At 44.3% G+C, this 22,547-nt stretch overlaps 1 protein-coding gene across 3 annotated transcripts in view; it reads right to left on the bottom strand.

The window, feature by feature from the left end:
- Srgap1 (SLIT-ROBO Rho GTPase activating protein 1) overlaps positions 1 to 6,386 on the bottom strand; it is a 239,096-nt gene extending 232,710 nt beyond the window's left edge. For all 3 annotated transcript variants that reach the window (XM_069987909.1, XM_069987912.1, XM_069987919.1), the window contains exon 1: positions 6,023 to 6,386. In XM_069987909.1, coding sequence (XP_069844010.1) covers positions 6,023 to 6,089 — 67 coding nt within the window. In that variant the 5' untranslated portion in view covers positions 6,090 to 6,386. The remainder of the gene's footprint in view (positions 1 to 6,022) is intronic.
- Between the last annotated feature and the right edge of the window lie 16,161 nt (positions 6,387 to 22,547).

Genomic DNA, 22,547 nt, shown 5'->3' with positions numbered 1-22,547 from the left:
GTCAGTCTGGGTAGTTAAGTCTGTGAGACTCTTATCTCCAATGAAGAACCAAAACAGTTGGAAATGGAGAGATGTGGCTCAAATGATAGAGCAAAGAAGTTCAGGGACAGCCCTTAGGCCACTCAAGCCCCAGGACTGGTACACACACACACACACACACACACACACACACACACACACACACACTCTCTCTCTCTCTCCAAACACACACACACACACACACACACACTCTCTCTCTCTCTCTCTCTCTCTCTCTCTCTCTCTCTCCAAAACAGAGTAAAGTGGGAACAAAATATATCAAACAATAATGTTACATCAGGCAGGAAAGAGACAAATTCAACTCCAGAAGCTGAGAACAAAAGTCTTTGTTAAGAATAATGTTTATATTAGGAGAAACATAATTAGAGATAATGATTGTGTATGTGTTTTTTTAAGAATTCTATTTCTTCTAAAGCTGATATCAAAAACAAGAGAAAGTGGTCATATTAGTAATGTTATATTTTAAAAGATGCTTATATTTAAAATTCTTTTACTAGAAATAGCATTCATATTAGAAATATATTTATTGCCTTGAATGCTTATAGTTAGAAAGAAGGATAGAAATGCATGAGTTGTGTATGAAGGAAATGGATAAAGGACAGAACAAGATCACACAAAATGGAAAAGAGAAATACAAATAGATAACTCCTTTTAAGATTCACTCAGCAATAAAAAAGAAGCCAAAAGGAAATATATATGAGATATAATATGCCTCATATATATTTTTTTTTCTTCAGTGTCAGGATCTGAACTCAAGGCCTCTCATTTTTGCTTGGCTTGCTTGGTAGACTGACATTCTACTACTTGAGCTATGCCTTTAGTTGGACATTTTGCTGGTTAATTAAGATGAAAGCTGTACCACTTGAGCCACAGAGCCACTTCCAGTTTTCTGATGGTTATTTGGAGATAAGAGTCTCATGAGCCGGGCGCTGGTGGCTCACGCCTGTAATCCTAGCTACTCAGGAGGCTGAGATCTGAGAATCTGCAGTTCAAAGCCAGCCCGGGCAGGAGAGACCGTGAGACTCCTATCTCCAATAAACCACCAGAAAACCGGAAGTGGCGCTGTAGCTCAAGTGGTAGAGCGCTCGCCTTGAGCTGAAGAGCTGAGGGACAGCGCCCAGGCCCAGGGTTCAAGCCCCACGGCCGACAAAAAAAAAAAAAAAAAAAAAAAAAAAAAAAAAAGAGTCTCATGGACTTCCATGCTTTGGAGTCCAAGCATGGAGTCCTAGCTACTCCTGAGTAGCTAAGATTATAGGTGTGAGTTACTGGCACCCGGCATATCTAGATTTTTAAGACACTGGTTTCATGGTCCAGCCATTTGGGAAAAAAAAGTTTGACATTACCCAGTAAAGCTGAACACACACATTCTCTATGACCTAGAAGTACACACAGAGATCCTCCTGTGTGTGTACACCAGGGGAAATTATGGTTTTAATGGTGTCCACCCACAGGGTCTAGATGCAAGCTGATGGGCTTTGGGAAGTAACTGGATCCTGAGGGCACAGACTTGATCAATAGATTAAGGGATTAATCAATAATCCCTTTATGGATTTATAAATTATAGCATTATTGGGAACTGGATTAAAAAGGAGGAGTTGGGACCTTATTGAAGGCAGTAAGTTGGGAGAGGCCTATCCTGCAAAGATGTAGTAACTAAAGTGTTTCAAGCAACCAGGAAGCAGGTAATTGTCCTGGACAAATCTGATTACCAGAGGATCAACCCAGATCAACCAAGTTGAGATACAGGGGGGAAAAAAAATCTAAGCTTTTCTTGAATTTCCTTTTGCCCACTCCCATCCTCAAGGAGGGTAATACTGAACGCTAGCTTCCTAGGTCTGAAAACTTACCAATGGCTGATTGCACTGTACCATGGTCCAAAAATACAAAGAAGTATAAGCTACTCCAAGCAGGAGAGCCAAGCAGACATTCATTCCCCTGTTAGACATCTTCTAGGTCCACAGTCATATTAGTTGACCTCCATTGCCCAATAATGTAAGCTGTAGTATGACTATCTTGCATGTAAATATTTACACAATCATTTATTTTATAGGCTTTTTTGGTTCAGCTAGTATAATATTATTCACCATATCATAAAATTTTTCTTCAAAAACCATCGTTAATGACTGGCTAACATTCTATGTGTACAAGTTAGTTAGCCATTCATTGGTTCTCTGGTAGAATTCAGTTAACCATTTACCCTCTATGGGACACATATGACTATTTGCAGCTTTGTGACTTTCTAAGAAGTTGTGTTTTTAATTCAACTGAATGTTGAGGTAATAAACGGTGGCATGTCCTAAATAATTGTGAATGAGCACCATATTAATTGATACTATGACAAATTGTCATTCCAAAACCTTAATCTATTCGTTCAATAAATGTTTAATGAAGCCCTGTATTACCTTGTATTGGAGACACATAGACTGATTTCTCCTAATTATTTTCTATTTTCCAGTGAAGCAGAAGCAAACTAGCAAAGACAAGTTTTTTTTTCCATTACTATGCTAATTTTCTAATATCTTTTTCAAAAAGACTATGAAATGTATTATTATTTGGGGAAATAGAACCAGTGTTAGAAATCAAGCTTTTCACTTGCTAGGTAGGCATTTTATCATTTGAGCCAAATCTTTTGCCCTTTCATTGTTTTTTTGAATAAGATCTTCCTTTCTATTTCCCCTGGGCCAGACTGGCCCCTGACCCTATTATTGACACTTCCTGTGTAGCTAGGGTGACAGACATGCACTGTTGTACCTGGCTTTTTATTGGTTGAGAAGAAGTTTCAACGTTTTACTAAGGCTAGCCTTGAACTGTGATGCTTCTGATCTTAAGCTTCTTGAGTCTACAAAGTAGTGGACATCTTCAATTAGATTTAAAGACCATTAGGATTAAGAAAACCCAAATTCCCCAGGTAAGCAAACCAAGCCCCAGAGAGAAAGTGACTTGCCTTAAATATGATAAATGATGGTGATGATGATGATGATGTTCCCCAAACCTTAGCAAAGTAATTATATTGGTAAAAATCCCACATCAAGAATCATTTCTTAAGATCAAAAATCATCTCAGAAATCCTGAGATATACATGATTGCTGTCAGGGTTATAGGACAATACTTTAATTCTCAGTTGGAAGATGAAAAGATCACATGGCATCAGAATGGTTCTTGTAATCTTCCGTCAGCCTAGATTCCAGAAGTGACTCTACCCATTGGGAAGCGACTTCTGTGTTGAGTCTAACACTGCCAGGGTAGGCTTGAGCAAAGAAATACATCAATTACTTTTGTTTATCATCAGATGAAGTGATTAGCTAGAACAGGTTGTGCCAAACACAAACACAAAAAAAACCTGTATTGTTCAATTTTAGCACAAGGCTAAAATGCGTACACTTCAGCACTCAGCACTCAGAGGCTACTCAGCAGAGCACAAAACCAGAGCCTGTCCACCCAGGCTGCCCTTCTGGAGGCCTCTACTCTCCTAGCCCAGGGCAGTAGACTTCAGGCACTAGTAAATTCATTTCTCACCCACTTTCGCCTCCACTTAGTCTAGGAGCAAAGGTAAATTGGTCCCACGTCCAGGGTGCAGGGCTACTCCTCCATTGTCTCTCCCATTCCCAAGTTTGCACATGAATGGAAGATCTTCAGACTCAGCCAGTGAAAGGATTACCAGGGAAGATAAAGTATGACCACAGGGCAGGGCAGGGCAGGTACCAGGAAGTCCTACAGTAGCCTAAGGACTCTTGGGTGTGTGAGGGAAGAGTGCTGAAGGAAAGAAGGCAAAGGTCGGTTTTTGTGAAAGAGAATTCCTTTCAAAAAATTCCTTTCACAGTGTTCATAATTTTCCCTTGGATTAGCTTTGGTAAACACATTGTAACATATTTCATTTCACTGAGTTAATTTCTTAGGCAGACCTGGGGTTTGAACTCCGGCTCTCCAGGTACTCTTGTCATGTGAATCCGTATTCTTTAATCCTTTTTTAATAACGTCCGCATTTTTGTGGGGAAGGGATTGGGAGGAGGAGAGAAGTAAAAGTGGCCATGGCTAGTGATCCTCCTACCAATGCTACCTGTGTAGCAGGGATTACAGGTGTGGGCCAATACACAGGGCCTAATTGATTTTTAGTAGAATAAACTCCCAAGCACAGATGTAACTGGAAAACAGTAGAACTTATACACTAGAAAAAAAAAAAAAGATTTTTTTCTTTTTTTCCAAATAAAGACTTGATCATAGACCTGAGAGTGGAAATAAGTAAACCAGAAAAGATGTGTGGAAATAAAAGTTACCAGTCGATGCTTCGAGCAGCAGAGAAAGCGGACTGCCTGAAGACCAGAAGATCCGTGTGGAAAACAAGCACAGGGGCCATGGTGGTTGTGACCAAGAGTACTACCTTCTTAGAATGAAAGACTCTCAGCCATTTGGGGACTCGTTATGTATGAAAAGAAAGGTAATCCCTATTACAAAGTTTCCCTAGCTCCAAGAAAAGCATTGCTTCTCTTGCTGATACATACAGCTTCCAAAGCACTGTGACAAGTCCTTACAACTATAAATTATCTTAATTCCAGGTAGAAAATTAAAAAAAAAAAATCTGTGTCCTTAACAATGTTTCGCTTCACTCCACTCTAGAGGCGCTCAAAGGAATCTCCCGTGTGCATCTCAGGTGTGGCGGCTGTGGGAGTTGGTCACTGTTCACTTTCACACTTGGCTTTCTCCCACCTACCAGCCCCCAGTCCTTTTTCAACTCTCCAGCATTTTCAAAACTTGATCCCACGAAAGAACGCACCATCTCTGCTGCTTCCCCAAAGCAAGTAAAGTGTTCTCTCTTCTCTTTCCCAAGAGGATATACCCACAAACACAGGTGTGGACATAGCGATTCTTTTCAACTTCAAAATGTATATATTAAGGAGCAAGCGAGATCTCCACACTCCTCCCATTGTCTAAACCAGAGAGCTCATACAGAGGGGGGAAACATAAAAGTAAAAGCCAACCAGCAAATATAAATGTGCATGTGTTTAGAAAACACCTTAGTGGGGGCAAAACAAAGTATTACAGAGGAGAAATATATATATATATATATTTAATCACAATATACATAAAGTAAAAATGCTTAATAGATCTTAATTAAGTTTCCCTCCTTGGTCCTCACAGCAAAGGATTGAAGCTCCTGATCTAATATCCAAACCTGCGATTTACACGCAGGTTCCTCTCCCGGTCTATGATAAAGCAATGTTCTCCACCGAGTGTGAAAGATGGCCCTGAATTCCAGCCAGTGATAAAGGAGGAGTCAGATCCACCAAGTCCCTGCTGGATTTAACTGCCAGGTGCTCTCCTGGAGCTATTTCATTTTTAAAAAAGAAAAAGAAGGAAAAAACGGGGGGAAGAGGGAGGTATGTGACTTGCCCTAATAAATAGAGACAAGTGTGAATGTCCGCTTCAGGGTTCACTTGGTGAAGCTGGACACGCCGGGCGGTCCAGTCTTTACAAAATGACTCCGGGGGTGGGGTGGGGTGGGGGCAAGTAACAAAACAAAACCCATGCCTGGACAATGATTTCATATAAAAAGAATGATGTCTGCGACCACCCCTCCCCAGCTGGACCCCCCCCCCCTCGCGGCACACCCGGCCCTCCCTGGTAAAATGGTCAGCTCAAGGTGGTTAAGTTCAAGCCCGTTCTCTCCCAATCGGAGATTCGAGCTGGCCCCCAGGGGAAACCACCCGGGATGGAGTTCCCCGTGGAACTGACGGGACTGGGATTGGAGCCTGGACTATCTTCTAGGCGACCCACCCCACCCAACGGGGAGAAGGCGTGTGTGTGCGCGCGTGTGCGTGTGTGTGTATGTGTGTGTGTGTAGGGTTCAGCCACGGCTCGATCGCCCCCCCACCCCCACCCCATCACCTTCCTCCCACGCCGACCCCAAGTTCCACAGGCAAACTCCAAGAGCACAATGACAAGAAACCACACAAAAGGAGCCGGGCCAGCCGCTCCCACCCCTTACCTTTGACTTGACTTTCATACTCGGCAATGATCTCTTTGTCCTTCTTGAATCTGCTCGGGGTGGACATTATCCGGCTGGTTCCGCGTTTCTGTTCAGTGGTGGTCACCCGCCGGTCTCCTCCGAGAGGCAGAGTTGTTGCACTCGTCCCCACTCGCCGGGAACCCAGAGGCAGCCCCGGCGGGAGGGGAGGGAGGAGGGAGGGGAGGAGGCGGAGGAGGTGAAGGAGGAGAAGGAGGAGGAGGAGGAAAAAGGAGTGAATCGAGAACTAGATTAACCCGGGCGCTGGCACCATACTCTCGGGATCGAGCGTCCGTCGATGATCCCGAGGGGAACCCAAAGCCGGCGAGGTCAAGACGCGCAAACTCCAGCGAGCGAATGGCTGGGGAGGCGGGGGGGGGGGGGGCGTCTCCCGGCCCACCCCACCCCGAGCGCCGCCACTTCCTCTACGGCCGCTGGGCGGACGCGGGGCTCGCGCCGGCGGTCCACACCATTGTTAGGAGACCCGCACCGGAGACCGCCCCCCTGGAGGGGACGACCAGATGCCGGCGACCGGGCGTCTGGGAACGCGCCCTGGCCGGGGCGCCCCGACCGTCCCTCCCTCGCCGGCTCCCGGCACTCTGTGGTTCCCACCCAGGCTGGGGAGGCTGCGGACGGGTGGATGCTGCTCCCTCCGCCGGCCAACCCCGACTGCGATCGTCCCGCCAGGCCGAGGGAGCCGCGATCCCGGCCGCGGCGACGCTCGGACGCGCCCCGGACGCAGAGTTGAGCTCTCCCCGCAGCCGGCGCCTCGAGGATCCGTGGCTGTCGCCTGGTGCCCCCGATCCGCTGCTGCCCCCTGGAGGCCGCAGGTGATACGCACACATTCGCTCCGCCGCCTCCGGCGGGAGCCGCGCCCCCCGGCGGCCGCGGAGTGGTCGGCCCCGCAGGCCGGCTCTCTCCGGGGCGCGTAGCGCCGGGGCGGCGCTGATTTCCCCCCCCGGCGCGCGGTCGCTCGCGGCTCCTGTGGGCCGCGGGACTCGGCTCTCGGGTGAGGATCGCGCTCTTGGCGGGCGCCGGGTTCCGTCCTCGCTCAGTCCCGGCGAGGCGAGCACACGCCAAGGGCTCGTCCCAGAAGATGGATGCCTCTTGTGGCCAACCGCAGAGCCGGCCTGGGGGCGCCCCTGGACAGCTGTGGGCGGCGCCCCCCGGCACCGCCCCGCTGCGCCGCCGAGCGTGGGGGTCCCGCCGCTGGGCGAGCCTTTCTTTCCTCTCGTTGGGCCGAGTGTGAGAGGCGGGGGTGGGGGGGGAGGAGAAGGGGACCCCGAGTTCAATGCTGTTGCCCCCCCCCCCACCGCGAGGAAATGTGACATTGTGAACGAGCAGGCTGAGAAGAAAAGCGGGGCCCAGACAGCTCTCAGCGCTCAGCACGGTGCTCTCCGGCTAGAAGCAGCGGGAGCCGGAGGGGGTGGGAGGCGGGGTTGGGGAGCCAGTCACCTGTAAGGTGCACCCTGGCTTTTCTACAGACAGTTTGACCCACCCCCACCTCCACCCCCCAGACCTTCCCAGGCTCCTTTCAGAGTCACTTCTCGAATGAAATGATCTTGATGGATCAAAGCGCGTTTCCAGGACCAGAATGTCTTCCCTATTGAGACCCAAAGAGAGTAGACTCTTTGAGGCTTTGACCATTCCTTCACTTACCTCAGTGAGGAACTTCTGAGTTCCTACCCCCGTTGAGGAACCCGCCCTGAAAGATCTCACAAGCCAGTGCTCTATTAATAATTAAAACACCCCCTTACACAGAACACTGGGAATCCTGAGAATAGGAACCATGGGAAGTGCAAGGGGTTTGGAGTTCTCAGAGGAGTGGTTACCTGGACAAGGTGAGAGACTGACTGACTGACCGACAGCATGAATAGAAAGATGGCCTCACCCACCAAGGGCAAGTGCCACACCCCGAGGCCATGGATGTAGAGACTCAAAACTGAAGAGTTAGGGGAGAAGGGATGTGTTCCTGGAAAGAAGAGCAGGTGTTTTGCACTGGTTACTGCAAATAGCATTATAAGGTATATATCCAAAGGGGGCAGGGATGATTCACATGAAAAGGCCAGAGGATTACAAGCTGGAGGCCGGCTGGGGTTACATCCTGCATGCACCTGCCTAATAACAACACATACATACACACACACACACACACACACACGCCAGGTGCAGGTGGCTCAAGCCTGTCATATAAACACATCCAAAGTAGCCAGGTGCAGGTGGCTCATGCCTGTAATCCTTGCTACTATCTGATCTGTGTTAAAAGCCAAATGCAACCTGGGAAAGAAAACCTGTGGGACTCTTATCTCTAATTAACCAGCACAAAGCCAGAAGTGGAGCTGTGGCTCAGTGGTAGAGCCTGAGTCCTAGCAGAAAAGCAAATGGACAGCACCCAGGCCCTGAGTTCAAGCCCAGCTACCAGAATAAACACACACACACAAATAAGCAAACCACCCAAAACCAATCACCCAAATGTCAGGTCTGATGAGTGAAAAAAAATACCTCAAACTTTGAAATCTTTAAAATATTTTCATGTGTCAAGAGATAGTGTGTATGGGCTGCGAAGGTGGCTCAGTGGTTGAGCGCTTGCCTTGTATGCATGAGGCCCTGGGTTCGATTCCTCAGCACCACATAAACAAAAAGAAAAAAGCCGGAAGTGGCGCTGTGGCTCAAGTGGTAGAGCGCTAGCCTTGAGCTGAAGAGCTGAGGGACAGTGCCCAGGCCCAGAGTTCAGGCCCCACAACCGGACCCCCCCTCCCGCCCCCAAAAAAGAGATAGTGTGTTTTATTTTATTTTATTTTATTTTATTTTTGGTCGTGGGGCCTGAACTCTGGGTCTGGGCACTGTCCCTCAGCTCTTCAGCTCAACCACTTGAGCCACAGCGCCACTTCCGGCTTTTTTCTTTTTTGCTTATGTGGTGCTGAGGAATCGAACCCAGGGCCTCAAGCATGCAAGGCAAGCGCTCTATCACTGAGCCACCTTCCCAGTCCCTGTTTTTACTTTATAACAATAGATTTGAGTGTAGGAAACTCCAAACTATTTGTAAAGCTTCCTCCCTCCCATGTTACTACACAAGGTCGACTGTGCCCCCCACTCTAAAGGAAAAAGGTGCTGTCTTTAGTACGCATGCACAGGAAGGTGCCAAGGGATTCAAAGAAAAATCGGGAATGGGAAGGTTGGGGCCAATGGGGAGAGAGAGACATCCTGTGCCATGCTGAGCTCTAGCTCACAGCTCTGCAGACAGCGGGGCGTCTGTGAAGTGGACAAGTGTCTGGGTGTGATTTGTGTTGTGTGAACATGACCGCTGGCAGTGAGGAGGGACAGACCACTTAATGGGGAGAGAGGCCTGGAGGCAGCCACTCACAGAGGGAGAGTCAGGGTCAGGATGGGGTTTGCTCAAGTCTAGATGGGGCGCCTGTCATCCATATGTGGGAAGTATAATGTGGCAGAGATTCCAGCCCTCCACAGAGACAACGGCAAGCCGAGTCTAGATCCAAAGGAGTGTGGAGTCACCAGACTACAGATGAATGACCCAAGAGTGAACTCCTACCTGTACTGCCTCCCGATGGATGGGGTAAAAGTGGCTGCATCTCCCCGTGCCTCGGTTTCCTCCTCTGTATGATTAATTTCTGCCTCCCAGGATTGTGACAAGCACTTACTGAGATCATCTCTTGAAAATGCTTACAGCCAGGCTGTGTGGTTCAGGCTGGAGGCTTCCTCAGGGTAATGGCTTCTCCTCCATACACGAGGCTAGTACGGGCCACGTTTAACAAGTGCTGACAAGCTAGCTCACACATCAAGTGAAGACTTGGTATCATGATTATGACCCCAGCATCGATCATGATTAATAAAAAATAGTTCAAGATAATAAATTAATCATCTTTGAGTTCATCATGGTGTCCAATAAACCAAGAATTAAATGTGTTGATTATTAATGCCTGAGCATTAGTAATGCACCCTTTTATTTTTAGTCGACTGAACGTTCCCTTATAATTTCTCGTTATTATAAAGGTGATGTACAGAGGGGTTACAGTTACATAAGTAAATTTCTTTTTGTAGAATATCCCCCCTTTCCCTCTCTCTTTCTAAGTGTTTCTCTCCCATCCCCATCCATGGGTTGTTTAGTTCATTTCCAACAGAGTGAATTGTGAGTCCTATGGTGGCATTTGTTGCCCTTTATCCACCCCATTTCTGTGCCTCCTCTTACCCTCCCAAAGAGGTCAACATTGTTCATGCCTTCTTACAAGAGCCCAGCAAGGTGAACACCGCTGTCCTCAGTTTACAGATAAGAACCAGGAGCTCAAAAGTTCAGGCAATAACTAAAGGCCAGAATGCTAGTTCATACTTATGTATTCAATGTTTCCCCTGTCTTCCATTCTGCCCCGTGTGGACCTCTGATTCTTTTAGTCCGATGTAGCCTATTCATGTACAGAAAATGAGTGTGGCTGGTCCAGGTCTTCTTTTTTGTGCCTGTACTGGGGTTTGAACTCAGGACCTGGGTACTCTCCTTTAGCTCTTTGGCTCAAGGCTGGTGCTCTGCCACTTGAGCCACACCCCCAGTTCCAGCTTTTGTGGTGGTTAATGGGAGATAAGAATCTCACAGAGATTCCTGTTCAAGCTGGGCTCAAACTGTGAGCCAACCTCAGATAGCAGCCTCCAGAGGAGCTCAGATTACAGGTCACACACTGGTCAGCGTTTTTAAATTTGAAGACATGATCTCTTTTCTGATCCAACTATTCAGTGTAATGATGAATCAATTATTCTTTTCACATTTAGCTTTTTCAGATTCTCCTTATCTTCCCCCTGTTAAAGAACCCACCTTACTTCTGTATGATATGATGGATGTGAGTTAAAATCCATAAATCCAAGAAGACCTAAATTTTGGAGACTGGCCACAAGAATGTTGGTTTCCACACAAATTCTCTGTGCTTTGGCGCCACCTTGTGGCAGGTACTTTTGCACTTCTAAAACAAAGATAATGGCACTCTGAGAGAAGTTTGCAAGATGGTGGATTCCAGTTCTTTCAAGACCACTCAGCCTTCCATAAGTAGAAGTTACCTTACTATCTGACTATATTCTCTGGGAGTAAGCAGACTGTGTCCTGTGGACCTCACGGCCATACATCAAACAGCAGCAGCACTCTGGCCCACAGAGTAATAGGAACAATTCACAAAAATTAAACACACAGTAGATAGCCAGATGCTGGCAGCTCACACCTGTAGTCTTAGTTGCTTAGGATTCTGAGATCTAAGGATTGGGGCTCAAAGCCAGCCTAGGAGGGAATTCCACAAGGCTCCTATTTCTAATTAAGAACCAAAAAGCTGGAAGTAGAGCTGTGGCTCAAGTGGTAAAGTGTTAGCCCTCATCATAAAAGCTCAGGGACAGTATCTAAGTCCCAGGATAGGTAAAATAAAAGAAAATACATAAAGACATGGTAAAGAGTCAATGTCATATTGACACGGATGTTTTTTAGTTATAATAGCGGCTTTCCAAGAATTTCCTGAGTGGACCATTCTTCTCTGCTGGAAAATACATTTTCCTCTGGCCAAAGGCGTTTTGAAAAAGTAGGGAAGCCTTGTCAATATCCTAGGCTTTGCTCACAGATTCTACCAGATCTTCAGAACAAACTACTCTATAAACATGTTATAAACATACAATTCTTGAATTATATGTTTGCAGTAGTGTGTTCAGTTAGTATCGCATCCAGGGGACAGTGTGTGTGACTTAGCATTGATCACCTCTCTCGGAATTACTTTGGGAGTCCATTTAAAATTCGGCCACAAGGGACTTATTTCACATTTAAAGTGACATTTCTCAACCTCAATGGGCCTGCAAATCACCAGAGGACTTTGTTAAAATGCATTCCTGATTCCTTCAGGATTTCTAAGAAGCTCTTTTTTTTTTTTGTCAGTCGTGGGGCTTGAACTTTGGGCCTGGGCGCTGTCCCTCAGCTCTTCAGCTCAAGGCGAGTACTCTACCACTTGAGCTACAGCGCCACTTCCGGTTTTCTGGTGGTTTATTGGAGATAGGAGTCTCACGGTCTCTCCTGCCCGGGCTGGCTTTGAACTGCAGATTCTCAGATCTCAGCCTCCTGAGTAGCTAGGATTACAGGCGCGAGCCACCAGTGCCCCGCTTCTAAGAAGCTCTTAAGCCATGTCAAGAACTCTGTCATGGAAGTGAAGGTATGGCTCAAGTAGCAGAGCTCCAGCTGATAGTGTGAAAAAGTGAGGAAGAGCTCAAGACTGGAATTCAAGTCCCAGTACCAGCACAAAGCAAAAAGAAAATTGAACAAACCAAAAGGAGCTCTGTTATAATATCCACATTTTGAGAAGCAAGGAAATTATAGACTTCCAATTTGGGGTGGGTGAGAAGTCTCTATGTACTCTTATGCATAAGAAATGTTATTGAAGACCAAGGGATATTAAACACAAAATCTTTAAAAGCTGATGGCTCATGTCTATAACCTGAGCTACATAAGAGGCTGAGATCTGGGGAAACTGGCTTGGGCAGAAAAATTCTTGAGATTCTTATCTCCAATTAACCACCCCAGAGCCAGAAGTGAAGGTGTAGCTCAAGTGATAGAGCATCAGCCTTGAGCCAAAAAGCTAAGGGAGAATGGCCAGGCCTTGAGGTCCTTTATCTGTATCCTTCAATGTCAACTGAAAAGTCCTTTGGTATAAAAGGTTTCTTTCATGCTTTATTATTAGCTTATTGTATTTCTGCATTTATTTCCTGTCTGCCACTTCAAGATTTTTTAGTTTTTTTTTTAATTTAATTTTATTTTATTTGTGAACATACTGTACAGAGGAGTTACAATTACATGGGCAGGATAATGCGTACATTTCTTACCAAGCATTGCAGCCTCCTCCTTTGTTTACCCTCCACATCCCTTCCCAGCCTCCCCCCTCCCCCCCATTTAGAGTAGTTTCTATAGTCTATGCAATTCAAACAAAAAATGTTTACTGAGTAGACTGAAACATCTATTGCTGATGTTTATTTTCACCTACAAATGGCAATGTCCATGAGTTAACCAATGCTATGAGCCCCACAGTCTCTGATTATTATAGACAAAATGCAACAATAAAACCTCACTCCAAAATACCCAAGCAAAAGCTCAGTTGAACCTGCCCAGATCTAGGGGAATCCCACTCAATCACAGATTGGATTAATCCACTAACGTTTACCAGGTGGTAAATCAAGACATATGAATCACTGTTTTCAAAGACACTTGGACCATAATTTCACAGCAGCTTGTTGAAATGGACCATGTAAATGTCCATTTTCACTTCTTTTGGCAGCTGAATAGTAAAAACAAGCTGTCCAAAGAGCTTGCCAATTTAATTTTGATACATTTGCCCTGGAAGGGAGAAGATGGAATTCAACTGTCAAAGTGAGTTTATCTGGGCACTGGTGGATCACACCTGTAGTCCTAGCTACTCAGGAGGCTGAGTTCTGAGCAGTAAGGTTTGAACCCAGCCCCAGGAAGAAAGTTTGTGAGACTCTTTATCTCCAATGAAACAGCAAAAAGCCAAAAATGGAACTGTGGCTCAAGTGGTAGCATGCCAGACTTGAGCAAAAAAAGCCAAGCAAGAGCACAAGGCCCTGAGTTCAAGCCCCAATACCTGCCTACACACACACACACACACACACACACACACACACACACACACACACACACACACACACACACACACACACACACACACACACACACAGAAATTTAGATGAAGCTCTGGCAGGATCCCATGTAAGGGGAGAGGTCTAGTGAGAGAAGTCAGGAGGAGAGAAAAGATGCAGTAATGAAATGGAACTTCGTAGGGAAAGAACATGCAGAGAGGGGGGGAGGAGGAAGATCACAATAAAAGAAATACTTATTCTAAAATGTTTAGTTTAAGAGAAGCATTAACAGCTAGAATAAAGCAGAGTTTTAAACTTTTTAATTTGAATAGAAGCTGCTTTATGATATTTTTAGCCATATGTTCAAAACTCACCTGTTTCCATTTTGTACAAACCATTATCAAAACAGAATTTGCTTTACTTCATGCCATATTTATAAGGTCCAAACACCCACCCACAGCAGCTTCTCATTACAGCTACGATTCTCTGCTTTTGAAATCCCACTAGGCTCTCCTGGGAGACTGAGGCACCATACATGCAATATATGAATATTAATGGCCTCATTATGATGAAGCCATCACTCATTGTAAAAAAAAAATGGTGCTATTACTCAGAGGAAAAAGGGAAGGTTGGCAAGAAATGTCAGCTGCAATCCAATTGTTAGGGCCAATGATGAAGTAGTATATAGAGAACACTGTAAGAAAATGATTCATTATGCTAAGGAATACACGCATCTCTACAGCTTATATTTTAGGAACTAAATGTCAGGCCCCTTCTTTTCTTGCCATTATACTTAGGTGGTTGACATTTTGAGACTGCCTCATTTTGTCACCTTTTCTCCCTAGGCACCAATTTTGTTTACTTTTCTTTTCTTTTCTTTTCTTTGGTTGGTTGTTGGGCTTCAACTCTGGGCCTGGGCACTGTCCCTCAGCTCTTCAGCTCAAGGCCAGTGCTCTATATCTTGAGCCACAGCGCCACTTCCGGTTTTCAAGTGGTTTATTGGAGATAAGAGTCTCACGGACTTTCCTGCCTAGCTTGGCTATGAATCCTGATCCTTAGATCTCGGCCTCCTTAGTAGCTAGGATTACAGGCGTGAGCCACCGGCACCTGGCCTAATCTTGTTTTCTTATACCTCATTTTTGCAAAGGAAGGGTTAGTTCTCATTTTCTGCAAAGATGAGCAACCAACAACAGGACAAGGGAAGAAGGTGAAGCCTGGAAAAGAGATCTATTCAAATATATCAGAGCCAGGTGCTAGTGGCTCATACCTGTAATCCTAGCCACTCAGGATCTGAGATGTGAAGCTGGCAGTCCCAAGCCAGAGCAGAAAAGTCTGTGAGACTCCTATCTCCAATTAATCAGCAAAAAGCCAGGTGTGGCTCAGGTGGTAGAGTGTAAGTCTTGAGCAAGCAAAGCTAAGGGAGAGTATGGGACCCTGAGTTCAAGCCCCAGTACTGACACAAGCAAACGAATGTTTGCTTTTAAAAAGAAAATCCCATGGTATTACCTTTCATCACCATTTATCAGGAAAACAAGTATTACCTGCTATGACGTGTGTGTGTGTGTGTGTGTGTGTGTGTGTGTGTGTAAGTTTGAATTTTTATGAACTAGAGCTTTCTTTAATCTCAAACCAATGAAAACCAATATCTTCACTTAAAAAGTAACATTTTTTTCCAGAATTAAGATTTTTAAAAATTTAAATAGTTATTATAATGGTTAGGTGTAGAGGAGTTGGAGTTACGTAAGTCAGACAAACAGTGCGTGTCTTTTTAGACAGTGTCCCTCTTTCCTCAGTCTCTCACAGCGTTTCTTAGTGAGTACCGTTGCTGCATTTGCTCACCCTTTGTCTCTCCATTGAGAAATAGGAAGTCTAAAAGAAAGATTGGGCAAGTTTCTATAGGCTCCAGCCATTTCCCCTCTGGCTAGTGTTGTGTGTTGGTGTGGGACACTCACTGCGATCCTACTATCTACTGTGTGCAGGTAAGTGTGCGATGCACCCATGCGCAATGAAGATCTAAAAATCCTGTGTGAAGGTGACATCATCCTGCAAACTAGAGAACTTGCAACTTGGATTTTCTTTATATTGGTGAACCTTGCAGAATGATTTTTTTTGTTTTTAAGTTGTAAGATGTGTATGCCATAAAATTTATATCATAACCATCTTTTGGTGGACAGTGGGAGAAGGATCGGGTACATGAACAAATGCAGCCTTCACCTCAACTCTCTCCAGAAGCCTTCATCTTGTAAAACAGAAACAACGCCTGTAAAATGTTAACACCTATTCTCATCTTCCTCTTTGGCCCTGGCACACCACCATCCTGCTTCCTGATGCTTTTCATTGATGGTAGCTCATGGAAGTGAGACCAGACAATATTCGTGATTTTGTGACTGGCTTATTTCACATAGCATGATAACCACAAGGCTTATCCACATTGCAGTATAAGGATCTCCTTTTTAAAGGATGAATACTATTCCTATGTGTATACCTATATACATATATGCATAGGCATCTATACATGTTATATATATATATATATATACATACGAGTAATACACACATACACTATATTTTACTTATCTAGTTATCTGACAATGGACATCTGAGTTGCATGCACATTTTAGCTATTGTGATTAACGCTGATATCAATATGGATGCATAGATATCTTTAAGACCCCATTTTCAAATCTTTGGGTGCATATATTACTGAATCATATAATACTTTTTCTTTTATTGTTGTTGTTGGTTGTGGGGCTTGAACTCAGGGCCTGCGCACATTCCTGAGCCCCTTTGTGCTCAAGGCTAGCACTCTATCACTTGAGCCACAGTGCCACTTCTGGTTTTTGTATGGTTAATTGGAGATAAGTCCTGCCTGGGCTTGCTTGGAACTGTGATCCTCAGATCTCAGCCTCCTGAGTAGCAAGGTTACAGGAATGACCCACCTGCACCCGACCATATCATACTTTTATTATTGATTTCTTGAGGACCTTCCAAACGATTTTTCATACTGCATGTACTATTTTTACATTTTTACTAACAGTGCAAAAGATTCCTCAGGACTTCTTATTTGTGTGTGTCACACAGGTATACACACATATGCATGCATACACACATACATGAATATATATGTATATACACACATGTATGTCTATACACACATACACTTCCTTACCGTATTTGGACCATGAAGGAGCATTCTCTCCCTAACTCTGTCCTAAAACATGCAAAAGTAAACCAACACAATTTCCTAAATAAGAGAACAGGCCACCAAAGACTAGCCCCAAAGACTTAACAGTGATGCAACCTGTCCACTGCCATGAATACAAACATATCCAAGGACCTAGTGGCTGAGAGACGAGAGTAGACTGCCCTGCTGTGAGTCTAGCGTTGCTGCCGGCGTTGATCGGAAAGCCTCATCATCCTCCGTACATAGATGTCTTCCTCTGAAATGGAAGTGGTAAACAGCTAAGATTGTGAGGCTGTGGGGAAGAGTCAAGGGGGCGGCGTGTGTGTGTGTGTGTGTGTGTGTGTGTGTGTGTGTGTGTGTGCTTGCCGCAGATTTTGTTATGGAAAGGAAAAACCAGCTCATTATAGAGCCGTTGGTAAAGGCAATGGACAGTAGATAGCAATTTTCTTAGTCCACACTGGACATAGGCCCTGTTGAGGACATCGAGCAATGGAGATATTTCTACCTGACCGGACGGCTGTTTTGGCCCTCCGGGGCTCTCAGGGCCATATCTGCCCAACTTCCTCCTTCTCCACTGTGACCAGCTGCCTGCCACCTCTTGTGGCCAGGCTCATCTGGGGCAAAATAATGGAAGAGCACCCACGTGTTCATGCAGTGAGCCTGGTGGTGTGCTACTCTATCAAATCAACTGAATTAGAGGACTGCGTGAGCACTTAAAAGGCCAAAGGATCTGGAGTTCCCCAGCCCCCATGGGAGACACTCCCCTGGCCAGGACAGATGGGATCTCTGCCTCTGGCTCAATCAGGTTCTCCTGCACTGCCTTCAAATTGCTTAATACTCTGGACAGTGCTCTGAAGTTTACAACGCCATTTCGGATACATTCATTGTGTGTGTGTGGTGTGCCAGTGCTGGGGCTTGAAATTCTTTAATTTTCCCCCCACATCATCAATGAAATGAAGCATAAAAGTCTAAATAATCTGTCTCTGTCTCTGTCTCCGTCTCTCTCTGTGTGCTGCTACTCAGGCTTGATACTCTCTCTTTTGCTCAAGACTTGCACTCTACCACTTGAGCCACATAGCTCTACATCTGGCTTTTTGGTAGTTAGTTGGAAATAAAGAGTTTCACAGACTTTCCTGCTCAGGCTGACTTCAAACCTTGATCTTCCTATCTCAGCTTCTTGAATAGTTAGGATTACAGATCTGAACCCCAGCGACCAGCTTTCCTGCTAATCTTTAAGCAGCTAATCTTGCAGATTTGGTAACGAAGCTTTAAAGGGCTGAAGAAAATGTTCCCTTCCCTTCACTGAGGACCTGTTACCTGATATGCAAAGGGGAGTAAGGCTGTGGATGAAATGACTGGCTTTAAAGATGAAAGGGCTCAAGACAATGAGAACCAGGGGCCTCACAACAAAGAATGCATGAAGTTTCTTTCTAGAAGGCAGAAATGGACTTTCCCATAGAAGCTTCAGGTGCTGGTGACACCTAGAGTTTAGTCCAGAGAGTCCTATGTTGGACCTCTGCTCTCTAAAAATAGGTAAGAAAACAAATTCATGTTGTTTTAAGACATTAAGTGCTTTGTCACATTTAAAAACAGCCCTTGGAAATCCAGCACATCCTTATTTCCTCCTCCTTTCCTTCTTCTCCTTCCTCTTCCTCTTCTTTTCTACTTCTTCCCTCCTCCTCTTCTTCCTCCTCTTTTCCCTGCTATAAATGTTGTCATGGATGTTTTTGCATCCATTTTCTTCTGGTCATGACAAGTCATGGAAGTGTGAATTGAGATCCTGCTGGAATAATGAGCCAAACTTGAAACCAGGAAGCATGGTTGTCTTTATTCTATGTGCTGAATTGCTCTCTGAGGGGCTTGTATTTATTTAAACTCCTCCAATAGTACACAAAGGTGCCCATTTTTCTCCCAACTCAATTTGACATTTGAACTTTTGCCAGAATACTGTTTGAAATGGCAGCTTCCTTTCATTTTCATGTGCATCTTCCTGATTATTAGCAAGGATGAATCTGTTCTTATGAGGATTGGTCATTTGGCTTTCTTCTTCCTTCAGCTATCTGGACATGGTACAGTATGGGAGCAGTGTCTGCCTTGACTAGGTCAGTGGCATATGGAAATGTAATCAGTTATCTCTTCTCCATCAGCCTGCATGATTCAATAGGATTTAAACTCGGTGTGTGTGTGTGTGTGTGTGTGTGTGTGTGTGTGTGTGTGTGTGTGTGTGTGTGTGTGTGTGTGTGTGTGTGTGTGTGTGTGTGTGTGTGTGTGTGTGTGTGTGTGTGTGTGTATACTGGGGCTTGAACTCAGGGCCTGCGCAAGGTTGCCTTAGATTTTTTTGTTCAAGATTGGTCCTCTGGCACTTAAGCCACTTCTTCTCTTACTTTTTTATTTTTTAAACTGGTTAGTTGGAGACATGGATCTCAGGGACTTTTCTACCTAGGCTGGCTTTGAAGTGAGATCTTCTGATCTCAGCCACCTGAGTGGCTAAGGATTAGAGGCATAAGCTCCTATACCAGCCTAAATTTAAGTAAATTTTAAGTGACCTTTACATGTGTATAACACTAGATAAACTGTAAGTAATCATATCTGTCTGCACTAATGAAATTCTGAGACATTTGGGTATGGATTGTTGACAAAGAAGGCCTGCTTTTTTGCATTTTTGATTTTGCAATCAAACTTCAATAAGATGAACTCATCTTTTCATTAAACAAGGAAAATGTGGAATTTTAACCAGCTGCTATAGGGTAACTACAAGGAGAGCGTCTTAATATGTTTACATAATTCTTGGTAGAATGTTACTCTCTAAAGGAAAAAGACTTGGCAGAAAAAAATCATGTGATTTGAGTTTTCTAAAGCTGGAGTAACAATTATCTACCTAAAGGCACCTGGCTTTATCCTAACTCCTGGGTGAGCAGGAACACCGTGGAGTTTCTCTGTGATGTCACTGTGCCCTCATGTGGGAAGATTTGAACTTGCATCATTGAAAGGCATATCCACTTTTCACTGCATTAAAATATACAATAGAGTTGGGACTGGGAAGGTGACTCATTGGTAGAGCGCTTGCCTTGCATGCATGAGGCCCTGGGTTCAATTCCTCAGCACCACATAAGCAAAAAGGAAAAAAAAAGCCAGAAGTGGCGCTGTGGCTCAAGTGGTAGAGCGCTAGCCTTGAGCTGAAGAGCTGAGGGAAGCACCCAAGCCCAGGGTTCAGGCCCCATGACTGGACCCCCGCCCCCAAAATAAAATATACAATAGAGGTTTGCTTATCTCTACTTTATAGTTATAAAACTACATTTCACATAAAAATGCAAAATTAATATATTTTATGTGTCTATTTATCTAGACATTGCACTCTATATTTGCCTGCCATAATAGAAAAATACAAATATAGATATAGGTTATGTTTGTTTCCCTTCTTTCTTTTTTGTAAGTCTTTTTGAGTCATGAAAATAGCCTCAATAAATTATTTTAAAATGTTTCTGCAATTGATGTTATCTTTGATGTCTTTTCATTAAATTCTATTTTGTACCTATCTTTACTTCTGATATATACGTCTTTACTTCTGATATATATTTTTTTCTTTTGGTTATCTTTAGTTTTTCAAAGGGATTTTAATGTAGCAGATTGTAAGTACAATGTATTTTGATTAGTGTCACCCTTTACTCACTCTCCTCTTTCCCAACCCCAACCTTCCCTCGGAGATCTCTGGTTCTATTTTCACATATGTACATTAAGCGTTATGACTATGTTTGCCCACCTTCCATTTGTCTGCAACCCCTTCCCTCCTCCTCTGACAAAACATGCTTCAGCTTTCTGGTACACTATTAAATTGTCAGTTACTTGTTCCAAGAAGTTACACCACAGGGAGTCACCCCTGTGCACACTCTACTCCAGTCTATTTGTTTTTATAAACATACAGCTCTGTATGGTTTTCTATGTGTTTATAATTTAGATCTAACTCCACATATGACTGAAAACTTGTCTCTCTGAGCCTGACTTACTTACTTCACTTTGCATGTTTTGTTTTTCTAGGTCTACAATCATTTCACTAACAGAAATCACTAACAAATCACTGTTCATTATTCCAGGCTCTATTTCCTTCCTGTCCTTCCACTCCTCTTCTTCCTTTCCTCTTCCCCCCCTCCCACCTTTTTTTGTGAGTTTTTGTGTGTGTGTGTGTGTGTCAGTTGTGGGGCTTGAACTCTGGGCCTGGGCACTGTCCCTGAGCTCTTTAGCTCAACGCAAGTGCTCTACATGAACCACAGAACTACCTCTGGTTTTCTGGGTTAACTGGAGCTAAGATTCTCACGGAGTTTACTGCCAGGGCTGGCTTTGAACTGTGATCCTCTGATCTCGGCCTCCTGAATAGCTAGAATTACAGGCATGAGCTACTGGCACCTGACTTACTGTGAGCTTTTATAACTGCTCAAATGAGTTTCACTCAAAGGCAGGATTACCAGGGATCAAAAAATAGGAGGAAAACATAGGAGGATAAGGACTACATTTCCTTTGTTATGTATGAAGTTGGGCCTAGGTGTTGGTGCATTTACAGTTAACTGGAAAATACATGCAAAATTTATAAGGCACCCAAATGTAGACAGTGAAACTAGGTCTCTCACTCAATCTACTTTCTTCCCAAGGGGCAACTTGCACTGCCCAATCTTTAACACACGTTTTAAAAGCAAATCCTCCTGCACATGATTAACAAACAAGTGGAGTGAAATTCAGTTCCTTCTTCAGTAAAGAAACCCTCACTCAAAAATGTTCAGATGCCTTGGGGCATCTTCTACTGACTCTGCATACCTGGGTAGATTGGCTACAACAGGGGTCCCTAGGGTGACAGGAGTGATTCACTCTGGTGTGAATTTTAGGGGTGCATAACAGTTCAGTAATCAAGGAAAATGTTACCTTCATGCAGTCTTTAAGAAAAAAATCTTAATTCATGTGAAAAAAATGCACAAAGAATAGAATGCCCAAAGTTTGGATCAAGGGCAAATCAACAGTAAGGCCAAGGCACGTTTCCTCTCACACCAGAGGAAACTGGAAGAAATGCATCCCCACTAGAGTCTGCATAAAGGAAGGAAAGGAATGGGAAGCAACCAGACGACACCCAGTCTCAGCAAGAAACCTGCTTCAGAGCTAATGAGTCAAACTTTGATGTCCTGCTTTTAGTGAGGTTTTTGAAAGCTTTAAACCCATCTATCATCTTGACATAGAGAGGAGCCTAAACAAAAAGAGTAAAAACAAATGAGACATTTTAGAAATCTAAAATGACCCAAAGTCCCTTCTCAGAAATGATCAGCTACTCCAGTCCATGTTTTATATGAGTTTTGTAGAAATCTTGCATCTAATCACTTGCTTCTGTCAGATTCAATGTAATGCCAAGAAGTGGAAAAGCCTGACTTCAGGATTTGCTCACAACTTCCCAGCATGGCCTAGGACTCTCTTCAAATTATATAAACAACTAGTGTTAAAGTAGCCCAATTTAGTACTATAGTATGTCAGGAGAAAAGAAAAACATTTAAAAAACCCCTAGGTTTTGTCTGATTCTGAAACTCAGTCTTTTGACAATGTTGCGCTAGTTTCCTAGAGTGGCTTTATTTTTCACTGGCAGATGAAATGGTATATATTTATCGTGTATGTCTAAGGTACATATGTATTGTGGATTGGCTACACTAGCTAATTCACATACATACTATCTCA

This window comes from Dipodomys merriami, unplaced genomic scaffold (assembly GCF_024711535.1).
Source record: "Dipodomys merriami isolate MVZ:Mamm:240054 unplaced genomic scaffold, mDipMer1.0.p SCAF_10, whole genome shotgun sequence".
Classification (NCBI taxonomy): Eukaryota; Metazoa; Chordata; class Mammalia; order Rodentia; family Heteromyidae; genus Dipodomys; species Dipodomys merriami.
The sequence above is the reverse complement of the archived record's forward strand: the minus strand, read 5'-3'. Positions and strand labels throughout refer to the sequence as shown.